The sequence below is a fragment of the Corvus kubaryi genome, unplaced genomic scaffold, assembly GCF_017639235.1.
Source record: "Corvus kubaryi isolate FWS band 111438036 unplaced genomic scaffold, C.kubaryi_AGA036_p1.0 37361, whole genome shotgun sequence".
Taxonomy (NCBI): domain Eukaryota; kingdom Metazoa; phylum Chordata; class Aves; order Passeriformes; family Corvidae; genus Corvus; species Corvus kubaryi.
Window position 1 is genome coordinate 4755505 of NW_024581118.1, and position 15545 is coordinate 4771049.

The 15545-nt window shown below is 51.0% G+C and overlaps 1 protein-coding gene across 1 annotated transcript in view; it reads right to left on the bottom strand.

The window, feature by feature from the left end:
* Positions 1 to 1585: 1585 nt before the first annotated feature.
* The window catches only part of ACBD6 (acyl-CoA binding domain containing 6), an 81257-nt gene continuing 67297 nt past the window's right edge, over positions 1586 to 15545 (bottom strand). Inside the window, exons 7-8 of the mRNA XM_042033862.1 lie at positions 6172 to 6202; positions 1586 to 2188 (exon numbers count right to left, since the gene is read on the bottom strand). Of these exons, the coding sequence (XP_041889796.1) occupies positions 2034 to 2188; positions 6172 to 6202 (186 nt within the window). The 3' untranslated portion in view covers positions 1586 to 2033. The remainder of the gene's footprint in view (positions 2189 to 6171; positions 6203 to 15545) is intronic.

Sequence of the window (15545 nt, forward strand, 5' to 3'; positions counted from 1 at the left end):
TTAATCATTTTAACATTTAATGCTTCTCAATTAAAGTGATTTCCTGGAGTAGATGCCAAGCTTAGGGCGAATGCACATTAACCACTTTCTGTATCGGTAGTTAAAGGCACCAAGGGATTTAACAGCAATCCGCAAGGCTGCTGGGGAAAGGTTTGGCTGAATAAAGCAGATTATAAACAATAATATATGTCTTTCTCTCCTCCCCCCCCACCCCCACTTTCTTTTTTTTGGAAAGGCTCCAACCTCACAAACAGACCTAAAGTGCTATAAACATCTCCAGGGCTGAGCGCTTGGGCCCCAAATGTGCTCTCTGAAAGCACCGGCACCATGGCTGCTGCTTTTCATCCTGGCTTTCACAGAGATTTTTTATTGCCCAGCATGTCCATCAAGCCAGGCAGTGGCTTTGCATTATGGCCCTGCACAGGGGTGGCCTTGCTTGTCCCCAACCTTGGTGCCACCACGTCTCCCTCACGAAGGCAGCGTGACCCCAGCATTGGGGTTGGCGTCTTTGCTCCATCTGCATCCAGATGCAAAAGCGCCAGGCTGTGATGAGCCCGGCCACCGCCAGCCTGCAGCTCCCCTGGGCAGGGGCAAGGGGAGCACAAGACATCGGGGGGCCCTTGCTTAATATTAAGCTAATGGAAAATAACCTGCCCAAGCCGCTGTGTCCCCATCATGGAGCCCGGCCTGGCCCGTGGGTGGAGCTGGAGCCAGCGCAGCAACTTTGTCAGCATCAGCCAACGCTGGCAGGAGCCACAGACACTGTGAGGGGCCAAAACCCACGTGAGCCTGCTGCCCAGCCAGGCCTCAGCCACGGGAACGTTCCCATTTATTTTCCTGAGGCTGGATGTGCTGCAGAACCTGATGGCAAGTGGCTTCCTGTCACAGCGCTGGAGATTCCCTCTGCTCCCCCCGGGCTGTAAATCTTGTCTGGGAAAAGCAAACTCATGGCGATATCCCGCAGGGAAGCCACAGTCTCCTGTGGCCATGCACCCACCCACTGCAGCAGCCTCCCTCCCAGCTGGGAGCTGCCCCACAGCACAAACCCATCCCTGGCAGCTCTCATGGGCCAAGTCGGGATGCTCATGAGGAAGCATTAACCCCCATGATCACCCCACATCACTCCAGCACTCAGGCATGGCCATGAGGCACATTTTTCCCACTTTCTGGGTACTTGGCCAGCTGAGAAGATCATGAAGTGTCTGAGACAGGCCCAGAGGGGTGACAGGGTGGGTGCAGGTTCATCTGTGCGCAGCTCTTGCCAAACCTCCGCCCCGAAGGAGCCATTCCAGGGATGGACGCGCAGCAGGAGGCCCTGGAGCCGTAACGGAGGTGGGGTTTAAAGGCATTCAATTCAGCAAAGTGGTAAGAGTCCTGTCAACTTGGAGAGGCTGACTAGCAACATATGTTATGTGAGAACTAGAGGGACAGACAGACACCTGTGTGACCCTGCTGTCTTTGCTGGCCTCTCTCCCCAGGACAAGAGCTCGAGCAGGCCTTCCCAAGGGCTATGGCTGCACTGAGCTGCCTCCCATTCTTACGGCTTCCAAGTCAGCCCTGTGAAAACAAACAAACACACTGAAGCTCGATCCCAACACTGTGCTTTTATTTATATGATTTTGTTTGGACCCAGGGAAACAAACAAACAAACAAACAAACCAACCAAAATTCAACCTGAACAGGAGAGATGAGCATCTCACCTGGCCCCACATCCCCACGGAGGAGCCGGCGGTCAGCCCGCGCTGCTCTGGTGAGACAGCCAACACAGTGCTCACGTTTGATACATTAAAATAATACCTGGGGCCTCCTCCAGGCCCTCTTCCCCCTCCCTCCCCCCTCAAATACTGATAAGCGTCAGAGCATGCCAAACTCTGATCCCATCCTGCTCAGGGCCTGCGCTTGGCCCTCTTGCCAGAGAGCCCAGCCAGACCCGGTGCTTTAAAAGGTCCCCTCGAACCCCCGAGGTGTTTGGGGAGGGCAGCGGGGAAGGGGGAAGGGAGGTGTTATTGCAGAGCATCTCTGTGGCCCCGGGGTCAGGGCTCGCCGGTGCCGTGCTGCTGCAGCGCCCAGGTGATGGCTTTGGAGTCCGTCACCTCCGCGGGCAGGCAGCCCTCCTGGTCCCGCAGCCCGGGGTCGGCTCCCGCCTGCAGCAGCAGCTCCACGATGTCCAAAAACTCGCAGGTGGCAGCTGGAGGGAGAAAGGGAAGGGTCAGTCCGGGCTGCTGGCCCGAGGCGGCGGTGAGGGGCGTTTTTGGAGCGGTGGCTGAAGCTGCCGTGTGCCGGAGGCAGGAAACGCCGGCTCAGCACCTGGCCCGGCAGCAGAGCATTGCCCGGGGCAGCGTTCAGCACGCAATGCATTCCTTTGGATTTAAGAGTGCAAAGGAAGGAGAAAGGACAGAGTGAGAGCAACGCAAAGCCAGAAGTCCTGAGGGGGTGCTGCTGGTGCACCCAGCACCCAGAGCCTGCGGTCCCGTCAGAGGTGCAGGGAGCCGAAGGAGCTGCAGGGCATCCCCTGGGACACGGGGGGAGCCTGGGCACACCTTGGCCACGGCTCCTTCACATCCAGGAATGGAGACCGACCCTGGCAAGGGCCCCAGAGTGCTACTGCAGCACTGCAGAGACCCCCAAAGGGAAAGCATTCCCTGCCTGCTTTTGTACCCAGAATTTATAACGCAGTCACTGTCTGTAATGGATCGGTAAGCCCCTGCCCCTCACCTGCCTCCTGAATCTCCCAGGGAGTAGGCGGCACATCCCAGGCAGGACATCATCAGTGCTGCCTTGCTCTTGGCTCTTGTCCATCCCTTCCCTTTGCACAAAATTCAGATGGTTTATAGCTGCCGGCCACCACTTCCCCAAGCACCAGCCCCGGGCGACTGTGCCCACGGCCTGGGACAGCTGTTCATGGCACACCTTTTATTCCTCACACCTCTACTCATCCCTGATTTTCTCTGCCAAGATAAAGTTTGACCTGGGCTCTTCTCTATCCTAGGATGTAACAGTGTTACCCTCAGGATGCTAAAAAAAAAGAACCAGGAAAATCAGGAAAACTCTTTTAACACTGAAGAGCTGGACTTGGCTGACATTAGCAGAAGTCCCAGACCCTGGATTTTCCCTTAAGCCTGTGCAACTCAGATCCCAGTGAAGCCAAAACCTGCCTTACAAGTCCATGAAGCTGGCAGCTTCCTCTGGCATCAGTAGCAACTGGTTTTAATCACATTTTGGGTGTTTTTATAAAGCATCCGACTGACTCCTTTAGTAATTAGAGTGTCTTTTGCATTACTCTGCAGTCTTCTGCTAATCCAAAAGGACAAGCAGTAATGTCTCATTAAAATAAATTCAGTGTGTGATTGGAGTTTATACTGAAAAGATAAAAAAGGGGCCAAAAGGAGGAAACAGGTTGGTGAGGAAGCAGGTGGGGCTGTGGGCGAGGCTGAGCTGAAGGGGAGCACATCCCTCTGCAGAAAACAGACTTCCAGAGGTGCCAAGGAAGCTGTGGGGGCAGCTTCTGGGGACGGGCAGCCAGTCCCTACAGGGAGAGGTGGCTTACTCGTCCGGTGCTGCTGCTGGTGGGCCCAGCCCGTGTCCTTGAGCAGGCTGGGGACACCTCTGGGGACGAGCACAGCTGCTGGATTTATCACAGCCTGGGACCCTCGATTTGTCAAGGGCTGGAGCGGCAGCCCTGACACTGGCACGGGTGAAGATGAATTTCCATTCAGCGCAGTTCGCCTCCCGACTCCATTAATCCTCAGGGTTCAGATGATGAATTTTTTTTTATTATTTATTTTCCCTCCAGCGTCCCCTCCCACTGCCCTGCCACAGCGCAGAGCCGAACAGATGGTGCTTTGCAGGGAAGCCGGAGCGCCCAGGAGGATACAGAGCCTGCCCACTCCGCAGCCACGTGGCCACCACTGCTCCGAGAAGCCTTGATTTCCTCTGGGAGAGGCAGCAACAATGATTTCAGTATTCCCAGTGGGTGGGTGCGTGGATGGATGGATGGAGAGGAGCCGAGGGGAAGGGGCTGCTCAGCAGGGACACCGTGCGCACCCAGGGCAGGGGTCCGGCCGTGGGTCCAGCCGGGGCCGGTGCCGCCGGAGCGCGCTGCCGCTGGCCTCCACTTAACCCCCGATTAAAGCCGGGGTCAGCGCCGAGCGGAAGGAGGCAGGATTTATAACCCACAGCAGGACGCGGTGCGACACCGGCTGTAATCAGGAGAGCTGTCACCCCAAGGACAGCTGTCAGGCCACGCCGGCTCATAAAAAGGGATGCAGACACCCTAAAAGCAGGGGCTGCCTTGCTGATGGGATTTAACCCTTCCCTGAATTCCCTGAACAGCCTCCAGCAAAAGGGAAGGCCTTGGGAAGGCACTGCTCTGCTCAGAGCTGGTGTCCACAGGAGCTCTCCTGCCTCTCCGCTGCAATTAACGGCTCGGTTGTGAAGGCTGACCCAAATGGGACTGGGAGGTGACAGTGAGCTCCAGTTTCAGGCCAACAGCCAATTGAATCAAACACAGTCACTCATCTGAGACGCTGTTTCCAAGCTCGGGGAGATTTATGGCCAGACCAGCAGGTAAGGGAATGAGGATGTCCTGGGGGCAGTGATGGCCACCAGGAACAGCCAGGCATCCACAGGAACACCAGACCTGTGTGCCAGCGACCCAGAGAGGCTTCCCTAAGATGATGCACAGGGAAGAGAGAGGGGATAATACCCAAGGAGAAGAAAAAGCGTTAACACTTAGCAAACACTTAGCATTTGGGAAGAAAACCCTGGAAAACTGTCATTATTGAAACACCTGAGCTGGAAGGGTGGATGAGAGAAACCATTTCTGAAACAATGTTCATTATACCAGTTATGCTTGCTTGTGTTAAACAACCTGCCTCAGTCCCCAGCCAGAGGGATCCACCTGCACGGAATTTAAACTCAGGTGATGCACCCACCTTTTCCTTTCACATACTGGGCTCGCTTGAAGCAGGTGCTCTTGGATAACTTACACATGTGCTACGCTTTTGCATAACCTATTGTAATCTACGGCGCATCCCTCAGCCCTGGAGCTGGGAAAGCATCTTCCCAGGAGAGAGAAAGCCCAGAATGGGGAATGAATTAGGCAGAGAAAGAGGCAATGTGGCATTTGAAGTGCCGTCCATCTGCGGACAATGCTGCGCTAAGCAACAGATTCACCATTCCAGTCACAGTGACAGGAATTTGAAAAATAGACTATCCTACAGGCAAGATCCCACAGGCACAAATCACACATTATTGTGACTACAGCCTCAGCTCAGGGGCCCGGGAATCTGGGAGCTTAGCTCCAGATCCAAATGCTTTGCTTTGGACTGATGTCGGCAAAGCAATTTTGCCATCCTGCTAATGTCCTTGTGGAGTGATCAAGAAGAGAGAGACAGACACAAACACTTCAGAATGACAAGTATGCTCTTAATTACAGTGACAGGCATCAAGAGAGAGTACAAAATAATAACTGGCTATGTCTTAATTTTGGGAAAAAAATTATGATCCAGATTAAATTGATACTTTTTTCCTATTCCCTGCACATCAGCACCGCATGCGTCACTTCAATCGCTACTTTTCTCATTTGGAGATAGAACAATCTTTCAATTAAATCACGTATCTAATTAGCCTGTAATTGTAGGAGGGACACCGTGACTTGCCTCTGCTGATTTTGGTAGCAGAGAAGCTGCTGCTCTCTCAGCTGTGATCGAACAGGTTTGTCACCAGGACACACAAAGGTGGAGGTCACCTTGTTGTCCCCTTCCCCTGACCTGTGTAACCTGTTAAAACTGGCACAGACCCTCCCTGAAGGCCGAGGCATTTGGCATTCCCTAACCAGAGCCACTCCTGGGTCTGCAGGTGGCACAACCACATCCTGGAGACACAGAGGTGTACAGGGAAACTCTGCATCATTAACTGGGGGAAAAGGAAGGCTTTAAGGTGACATTTGCAGAGGAGAACGAAGGAAGGGCAGAAATCTTCCCCGCTGCCTCTCCCAAGGCTCTTATTCCTACCATGCTGCGATTTACTAGTGGAGGGAGCCACTGGTTAATCAAATCCAGATTCCTTGCTCATTTTTCTCCTGAAATTTGCTTCCTGTGTATAGAGCATTTACTCCAGCTGCAAATCCATGCTGCTAAGAAGGAACAGCCAAGCTTAGAGGCAGCTTACCATAATGGAGTGCAGTCTGGCCTTCCCCATCCTGAAAGAGAGAGAGACTTGATTTTAGAGGTATAGGTAACATTGTGGTAATACAAATAAATCCCAGTTTTAAAGAAATAAGCTGAATCACAGCAATGTTTTAATTGACTAGACAAACAGCCAGGACACCCAGCTACCTGACAGCTGGGATTTGAATCATTATCCACCATCACTCCCTATTGATGGATAATCAATATCTATCCACCCGTAAGAGTGCGTGGATCACGTCATGACGTGAGTATAATTCAGTTCATACCGTTATCACTTCCAGCCCATAAAAATGAAGGATTTCAGTCCTGTGGCCTCACTCTGGGATTCTCACTACTCCTGATGCTTTAGTGCAAGATGCTTCAGTGCAAACCCAGCTTTGGCCAACTACTTGAGAGAAGGGTAAAGAAGCGGACGCTCACACAGCTCAGTGCGCTGCACTCTTCAGCACAAGGGAGCACACAGGGGAAAACATCCCCATTCCTTCCACCTGAATAAATCTTAGGTTCCTGCTTCCAGAATTTAGGTCTACCCCAATGCCCAGGTTGAGTCAGGAAAGGGCACAGTGCTCAGGGATGAGAGCAAGTTGCCAAACTCATCCTTGTGAAACCCCTGCAGCGCAAGGGCAAAGCAAACGGCTTTGCCATTTTTGATCTGTAGGTGTTGGCACACAGCTCCCTGTTCCAGGTAACCCTTCAGCCACTGCATCAGCTGCAATGCTCTGGGATGTGTGTCCCCTTCCCAGACTCCTGTGTCCCCTCCCCAGGGCTCTGCCAGAGTTGGTGCTTCACATCCAGCACTGCAAACCCAAGCACCTCACCCTGACACAGCCTCGTCCTGCCACCAGAACAGGTGAAAAACAGAAGGAAAGAATTACTGGTCCCTTTGCTTTCGCTACGCCAACCAGGATTAGCCTCTAATTCAGTTCTCTGCCTCCCCAATTTATTTGCATGTCTATGGAGACTTGTTTTTAATTACCATCATCTTTGGGATTAAGGTGCAAATTCTACAGTCTGCTGTGGATTCTGGAGCAGGGGAAAGGGAAAACAAGGGGAGAACAGGTAGAAATTCCACTCACAGCTGGAAGCCTTCTGCTTTCCCAGTCTGTTTGATATTAAGCCTGTTGAGCTGAGGAATTAGGAATGGCCTGTGTTTTGGGGTGGGAGGTGCCATGCTTTGCTCTGGGACACTGCACCAACATGTCAACCACGGCAGCAACAGGGACAAAAAGCCAGATGTAATAGGCATTTGCTGCCTGAAAATCCATTTCATGTCTTTCCAAGCAATGGGGTGGGAGGGTCAGATTCTTCCTTCCATGTGCCACTACATACCACTCATGTCTCTCACAGCAATGTTTGAAGACACCTCATTTCAGGAGCCTATGGCTGCCCCAGCCGTGGGAGCGCAACGCAAATGGGTGTCATTAGATGGTACCACAAACCAAAGAACTGAGGGGATCACAGACAGCATCCATTGATTATTCCACACTAATAAGGTAACCAGTGTGAGCCAGTGCCCCTGAGTGCTCCTTAAGCACACACCTGCTCAGAGGAGTGACCTGGCCAGCACGGACTTCAGCAAAATACAGAGCAGGGCTGGAGAAGGAGAGGTGGGAGTGCTCCGAATGAGTTATTGGGAAGGCAGGATGTCAAATATGTGGGCTGGGGGATGGGAATCCAGCTCCCCTCTGCATCACCACCTCCAAGACTGCAGCCAACAAAACTCACAGGTGAATGGGACTGGAGCCGTGCAGCAGAAACCCCTTCCCACAGGAACACTTCGCTGCAGAACTCCCTATAAAACACACAGGACTGCTCCAGGAATCCTACAGACATTTGCTCCTCTTCCAAAGGCCTGCAGCAGCTGGCTGGGGCTAACAAGGTTTTTTATTTCTCTTAGATGTACTTCCTGGCATCTGCTGGGCTAAGGAGAGAGCGCTGGTCCCGGCACAGGAAATGCGTCTTTTTAATCCCAGTGTGGTTTTTAAAAAGAGCTACTAATCCAGTGTTATGCAAACATGGTTTGCACTTCATTCACGCTGTGGATTTTCCCCCAGCTTTGAGCCTGCCCAATGGCCAAATGCTATTTGTTACACTTCTCAGATGCCATGCTGTTTGCTTCTATTTCCTCTGTGACCAATTTTAATCCAGGTAAATGGAAGAAGTTCTAGTGTGATCACTCACTAACGGCCTTGAAAGCCCTTGGGAAGCTGCTGATCTCAATCCCTCTTTGATTTGGCTTTTTGGAGCACCGTGGCTAATTGCAGCCTGATGCACCCAGCTGCTCCAGGTATGGCAGCGCTGAGCCTTCAGAGCAAAATGGTCACACCTGGAGACTAATCAACGATGGGCTGTGACAGTCAGGATTACAGCTCCCATTGTGGGAATTAGGTGAGACAAATATTGCCTGCCAGGCACTGGAAATGTCTGTTTTGCAATCAAACACCATGCGCAGAAGACGAGTGAAGATGACTTCCAGCTGGCCTTGATGCAAGGGATATTTCCTGATGTGCAACAGAAAGCAGCAGCCCCTTGAGCGTTTTAGGGTCCTTCTCCCAGGATGTGCCTCTGTTGGGATGAATGATCCCAAACAGTGAGCAGGCAGGTACAAACCTCTGTCCTCACCCCACTGGCACCAATCAGGAGCAGGGCATCTGCAGCGCATCCTCTGCAGCTGGGAGGAGCACGGAGATGCTGGCGGTGATCAGATGGATCCCTTCAGCAGATGGACCAAAGAGAAGCTGCTGAGTAGGGAAGCTGATGTTGGAGAGTGCAGAAGAGGAGATGGGCAGCTCTGGGCCAACACTGAGCCAGGATGCCTCTGAGAAATGCCCTTTCATGCCTCTGTATCAGCTGGAAAAATGTCACTGTCACAGGCTGAAAAGGAGGAAACCTGCTCTGACTCAGTGAACTTCAACGCAAAAGAGGGGAAAAGCCAGGCTCAAAGCAGCAGCACACCTTCTGTAAAGGCTTGCAAGGCACTGCTTGGCCCTTGTCCCAGAGCCCTTTTAGCAATTCTCCATCTGGAACAAGGAGGAGCTTGTGGAAATGGCAGAACCCACACAGGCAGACAGATAATGACCAGAAAGAAAAGAAAGGCCATGGCACACTCAAATGTAAGAGTGCTCAGTTCCAGACACGTTACTGACCAGCAAAAGATCCGATTCCAAGCTTTCCTCTTGCCTCCTAATGCCATGTGCCATCTCTGGTGGCTTCTACAGCCTCCTGGCACATCTGGCTGTGTCAGAGCGGCAGCTGAACTGCATGGCCTTTCTGGGAGATGCAAACCCACATGCCCACATCTACCAAACCCATCAAAACAAAGACACTACAAAACCACTGGTACCTCCTACATCCATGGCCTGCGACAGATGTCACTCAATGAAAATCCAACTACCAGTGGATAACTTATTGGATAACAGGATTTTGTTCTGCTCCTGAGAAATCTAAGCAAGAGAAATGAGAGAAGATGGACCGAGCGCAGATGGACCAACTGTCTTATCTGCTAAGTGGCACTGTGGCTGCTGCACGTCAATTCCGTCTCATAAGTGATGGGATTATATCGGTGTTGCCATCCCATGTTCATTCCCTGGGAATTTCTGTTCCTTGCTTAACCCAACACAAGTTCTGGACTGAAGGGCAGAGACAAGGAAACGGCTTGGCTAAACCTGCTGAGATGCTGTGCACTCTGTAAGACACGATTGCTGCTGCCTTGCCATTGCAAACAGACCATGACTGGCCAGTGTGTGGCTGTGGTTTCACGGGGCAGGTTTAAAAGCAGTGCTGTATAAACACTGATGGGTCAGAGCTGCTTCATTTGCCCTCCAGGCTGTGTGCAGAAACCTGTCAGCGGGAGGGTGGCCCGAAGGGACACCGCCTCCTCCTCTATCTCACGTGTTTCGTTTAGCACCAGTGGAGAAAGAGGAAGAACAAATCCATGCCGGTTACCTGGGTGAGCTTTGGTCCAGCCTGACCCTGTATCGGTGATGAAGCTGGGGCTGGGCCCTGCACACCAGCACAAGGGTCTGTAGGGGACCCCACAGCTCCTTGAGTGCTGCTCCACACCGAGACCTCACCTCGAGGCCTTCAGTCACCTCCCTAAGCACAGACACCGAGAGTGTGCAAAGCACAGCAGCAAACATCCACACGAACCCTGCCCTTTCCAGGGGCACCACATGTGCGCTTTATTTGAAGGTATTTTTCCCCCCACATCACCTCTTCTTTCTGCTCATTTGTGGCACCTTTTAAGGGGCACGATCGTTCCCATTGACAGACTCTGAATGTTGGCAGGGATCACAGGAGATAAGAACGATGAGGTGATAAGAGGGTTTAACAGCACTGGGTCCTGGGCAGCACCATGGGCCAGAAGGAAGATAAATATTTACACTACATCTTTAAAAGGTGAGTGAATAAAAAGGGGCAGAATAATACAGCCTCTGAACAAGCACTGGTGCTTAGGAGCTGTAATATAAATCTCTGCAGCCTCATGACACACACTCACTCAAGCCAGGGAAATGAAAAATAGCAAGAAAATACTTCCCTCCACTTTTAAAAAGAGTTTTATTTCTCATTTGTTTCTACTTTAGACTTCAACTTCCCAACAATTTACTTTAACCTCATCATCATCTTATTCTCTCTCTGAAATTTTCTCTCCAAGAAGACTGAGGGTAAGGCTACAGTTCAACACACCAGAATTTACTCCACCAATACTAAAACCAGGCAATGGGGGCTGATAGAACCATTCTAAACTCCACCAGAGGATTCAGCAGGAGACATCACCATGTGCATCCTTGGTCCCAGATCCAAGGCAGCTCAGGCACTCCCCAAGGACCAACACCACGGGACAAAGGATACAGAGCAACCTCGGCTAGAAGCAAAACCAAAAACCATGCACTGGTCACGAACAGCTGTTATTTAGGGATTGCCAATAACCCAGGCTGACAAGGGCAGGGCTTGGGCATCCTCTTAAGCTTGGTTCCTCAATTAACTCTCCCACCTCCTCTGCATGCGTGCAGGTTTGGCAGGCACCCCTCTCTTATTGAGCTGTCCCTCTCCAAGAGCTCTCAGCTCTCTCCTCTGCTCACCTCCTCCCATTCTGACCCTTTCCTGCACTGTGCCAGGCAGATATCCCCGAGGATGGAAGGTGCTAGACAGATTTTTATCATCACCTCTTGGGCCCTTCTCCAGAGCCTGCTGCCAGGCTATCATTTGGCCTATCTTCTAAGTGCCTCACAGATAAATTAGATCTGCATAGAGAAGCAATTATTACATTTCTAATGGCATGAACCCTTACAGCACAATCTGCTACTGAAAGGCAAAGAAAATTGCATTAGCTTTTGTTTGATTCAAAATTATGATCAAGGGAAGAGGGATGTTGAAGCCCTTTAAAGCCAAGCCTCTGAGCTGGGGATTTTTCTGTCTGGGGACCTCCCTACTTGTATTCACTGCTGGAGCTCATACTCGTGGTTCATTTAGGAGCACTAATTTGGAGGAGCCTCTGCTCACAAAGCTGCTGATAAAAGCAGATCTAAGAAAGCTCAGAGAGAAGAGGGTGCCCAGGAACCACCACTGGCTCCCTCCCGAAGCCTGCATCTGCTAATGCTCCCAAACGCCCCCGGCCCGAGGAGTTCAGTGTGCCAGCCTTATGATAATCCCTCATCGCCCTAGTTTCTAACTGGTGCTGCACCTAAATTTCCAAGTGCAATTTCAATGGGATTTGTCACATCTACTGTGATCAGCATGTAGTGCTGCTGGCACAGATGCAGGCTCTCAATATCTCACCGCAGACATGGCTGTCATTAATTGCAGAACAAACTGATTTCTGAACCTACGCAGCAGCTCGTGCAGCAACACTGAAATTCTCAGGGCTGCTCTGCTGTTGAGCATTTTCATCCCATTTTGCAGCCAGCAGTCTGTGCCCAGCTGTGTATTTGGACATATTTATGGGTTATCCAAATAGTATTTGCTACTGCCTGTTACTTTCAGCACCAGGCATCTTGCTGGCCATCAAACAAGGGTGCTGGTGCAATAGCAAAGCTGCCAGGAAGCTGCGGGGACCAAAAGTGTGTTTGGCAAAGTCAGTGCCTAAAGCTGTAACAAGTGTCACGGGGCTGTGGCTGGGCCAGCCCCTGACAAACCATGCAAATGCCATCCCAAGCCACGGACAGGATGGTATTCCAAGGGGCAGGATGCTAAATTCTCTCTTCTCAGGGTGCTTCCCCGCCCCCTCCCTGCATAAAAGTTAGTGCTCCTGTACTGCTTTATCACTTTAGCATGGCTGAGGCAGATACCTGCTTATTTAAGGGGCAGGATAAATGGGCTGAGACAGCTTTCCCATCCCCAATTCACTAGGGAACGCTTGGAAATTCCACCTGACACCGGGACCGCTCTGTGCTCTTAAACAATCTCCAGTCTGATCCGATTGTTCCCCAGTGGGGAGGCAGGCTGCAGCTAGCTCAAGAGTCATTGATTGGATTAACAGCCTAATTCCCAACAGATGAATAGAATACTGATGTCTTGTCAGCCCACATCATAGAAGGAAAACACAATCTGCTTCTACAGCCCCGAAATTTAACCCTTTGCTTCCCTGCTCCCCCCTCCCTGGGGCAGGATGCCGGGGTCCAGCACTTTCAGCTGTAGATCCTACCTATTTGAATGAAAAAAGATGTATTAACCTTTGGGACACTTTGCCTAATCACTGACATGCCATGGGATCACACGGTGTTTTCTGTAAGAAACCCTCTTCTCACCCTTTCCACACAGAAGAGATTTATACCAGGGACTTCTGCTATTTTTTCTCCTCTCTTTTCCCACCTGCCAATACAGGGAATACTGTATGCTTCACAGTAAGCTGCTGAAAATTCATTAGCTTAGTGATACTTATCCTGAAATACACAGATATTGAACGTTTTCCGAGTCTATCATTTGATCAGGAGGATGGATCTGCCTGGAGAGGAACACCCAGCCATCCTGCAGGAGAAACATCCCTGCAATGCCCTCTCCCTCCAGCAGCTCTTGGCAAGCCTTGGGGCAGGGAAATGAAGCCGGGCACATCATTTGCTCTTGGAGAGCTTCTCTTCTCCACCTCCTAATGGAGACACTAATGTTTTCTTACCTCATAGAAAGACTGTGATAAGAAATTAATTGCTACTGGTCAAATGTTCACTACCACAGAAGCGGGACTGTGTGCATATTAAAGAGATTCTCCAAGAACAAAATTTATTTATGGACTCCTTGGCACTGTCTGCATTTATTTCCTTGTTCAGGAGACAAGAATAAATAAATATCATCTGGTTTTAAGGAATTAATTCAAAATGACCCTATTTTTTTTCTCAGATCACTGGGGTCCATAATGCCGTGGGGTGTTTTTGCTTCCAATGCTCACCTTTTATGCTCTAATTTACAAGACAGGCAGGTATGTGAGGGTGTTACTGTGAGGGTGGGCAGGCCCTGGCACAGGGTGCCCAGAGAAGCTGTGGCTGCCCCTGGATCAAGGCTGGGTTGGACGGGGCTCTGAGCAGCCTGGGGTAGTGGAAGGTGTCCCTGCCCATAGCAGGGGGTTGGATCTGTGTGGTCTTTAAGATCCCTTCCAACCCAAACCATTCTAGGGACAGGGGGTGCTCCGTGCTCACAACATGGGCAGTAGGGAGGCACTAATGACAGAGCTGCCCTAACCAAAATAATTAGCCAGAGATGCCTCATTGACTCAAACAATTCAATGAATGCCCTATTAGTATTTTAAAGTGATTCAAATTATTAGCTCTTTTTACAATTTGAAACCATAATGTTTAATTCTCGTCCCAGATGTGAATTGTTCCACAATGGCAATAAATAAATAAATCCAACGAGCCCTGTCCAGCCCAGCCCCTGTCCTGCAATATGGGTGCATTGTACATCCATGAATCCAGGTTAAAGATGGGGACTGGGGCAGTTGTGCCCTGGAACCAGCAGACTGCAGGCTTTATAAATACATACAGAAATAATTAAAATCTAAGGGGTTTAGAAGGGTTAATCTCCTTTAAATAATCTCTGCCACAAAGCCTGTAAAGTCACTGCTGGCATGGTGCCCGCGTGGGACCGGCTGTTGGGTATCAGGACAGCACGTGTGGATGGGAGCAGGGAGATGAGGAGGCAGCGGTGCCCCTGGGCGCTGCTCCCCCGCCGGCACTGCCCAGGGGCTGCGGGCGCCGGAGCAGCGCCGGGGCCAGCGCCAACCAGCAAGTCAGCATGCCACTTGCTCCACCTGATTAAAGAGAGAGAAGGAAGCTTGATTAGGCTGCTAAATTTAGCAGGCTGGACGGGAGACAGCGGACACAGCGGGAGCCGAGAGCCACTGCTCGGTTCACCTCAGCCCTTGCTGACTGCAAGGCAAATGCTGCCACTCTGCCTTTCCAGGCATCCTCTTTGTATAAACAAGTTGTTAAAGCCAACTGAGTGACCATGAGAGAGAAAGAAATCCAAAAGAAAGCAGGGAAATCACCCCTGTGTGGGCTAACTGAACTCACGAGTTTGATTCCCTCGATCTGGGCAAAGGCAGGCTCAACTGGAATGCCCGGGAATGCCACGGCAGAGCTGGAGCACTGTCAGGGAGGTTGTGGTGTCATCGTGATAACAGGCACGGCTGCAATAAAAACCAAGTCACAATGTGCTGCAGGAGGAGCAGAGGTGCTGCTAACGGACCAGGAGAGCTTTTTCTCCTTCAGGTTAGTGAGGATAAAGACTTTGGAGACTCTGTTTTGGTCCCATAAACCTTCCTTGGCTTGGTGTGCAAGATCAGCACTTTCCATGTTGAGACATTCTGAAGCATCCTCTGAACTCATTAGATGAGATCTGGATTTTATTAAGCCAAGCTTGAGAAAGCCTGGGCTAGCAGGCAAGCTGAGCTCCAGGGGCCAATAGCCCTAGCATGAAAGGCACTTTTTTTCTCTTCTCCTTTAGAAACACCCAGTGCCAGGAGCCTTGCTCAGACACTTCCAAGCACCTGAGGATAGTGCTGTGCCCTGCAGCCTCCAGACAGCCTTTCCTTCCCAAGCATGCCTGTTTCTTAAGGATGATGACTCCTCTTTGTGGCTAATCTGGAATTAGAGAGGAGGTTCACACACTCACAGCCGTCTGCCAGAGGGGGAAGGCATCAGAGCCTGGATCCTGCCCCGAAGTGGACCACTGCCAGGGAGAAACCAACTGCATGTGTTGACTTAAGAAGCTGCCACCTCATCACCACAAAGGGTTGCTGTTTTTGTGACATCCAGCAGCCTTTTAGCAGCCTCCGTGAATTCTATTAGTAGCTGATTTACCATTTGTTATTTTATAAAAGGCATGAAGCTGCTCTTTCATTTGCTCATGCACCACCAAGTACAA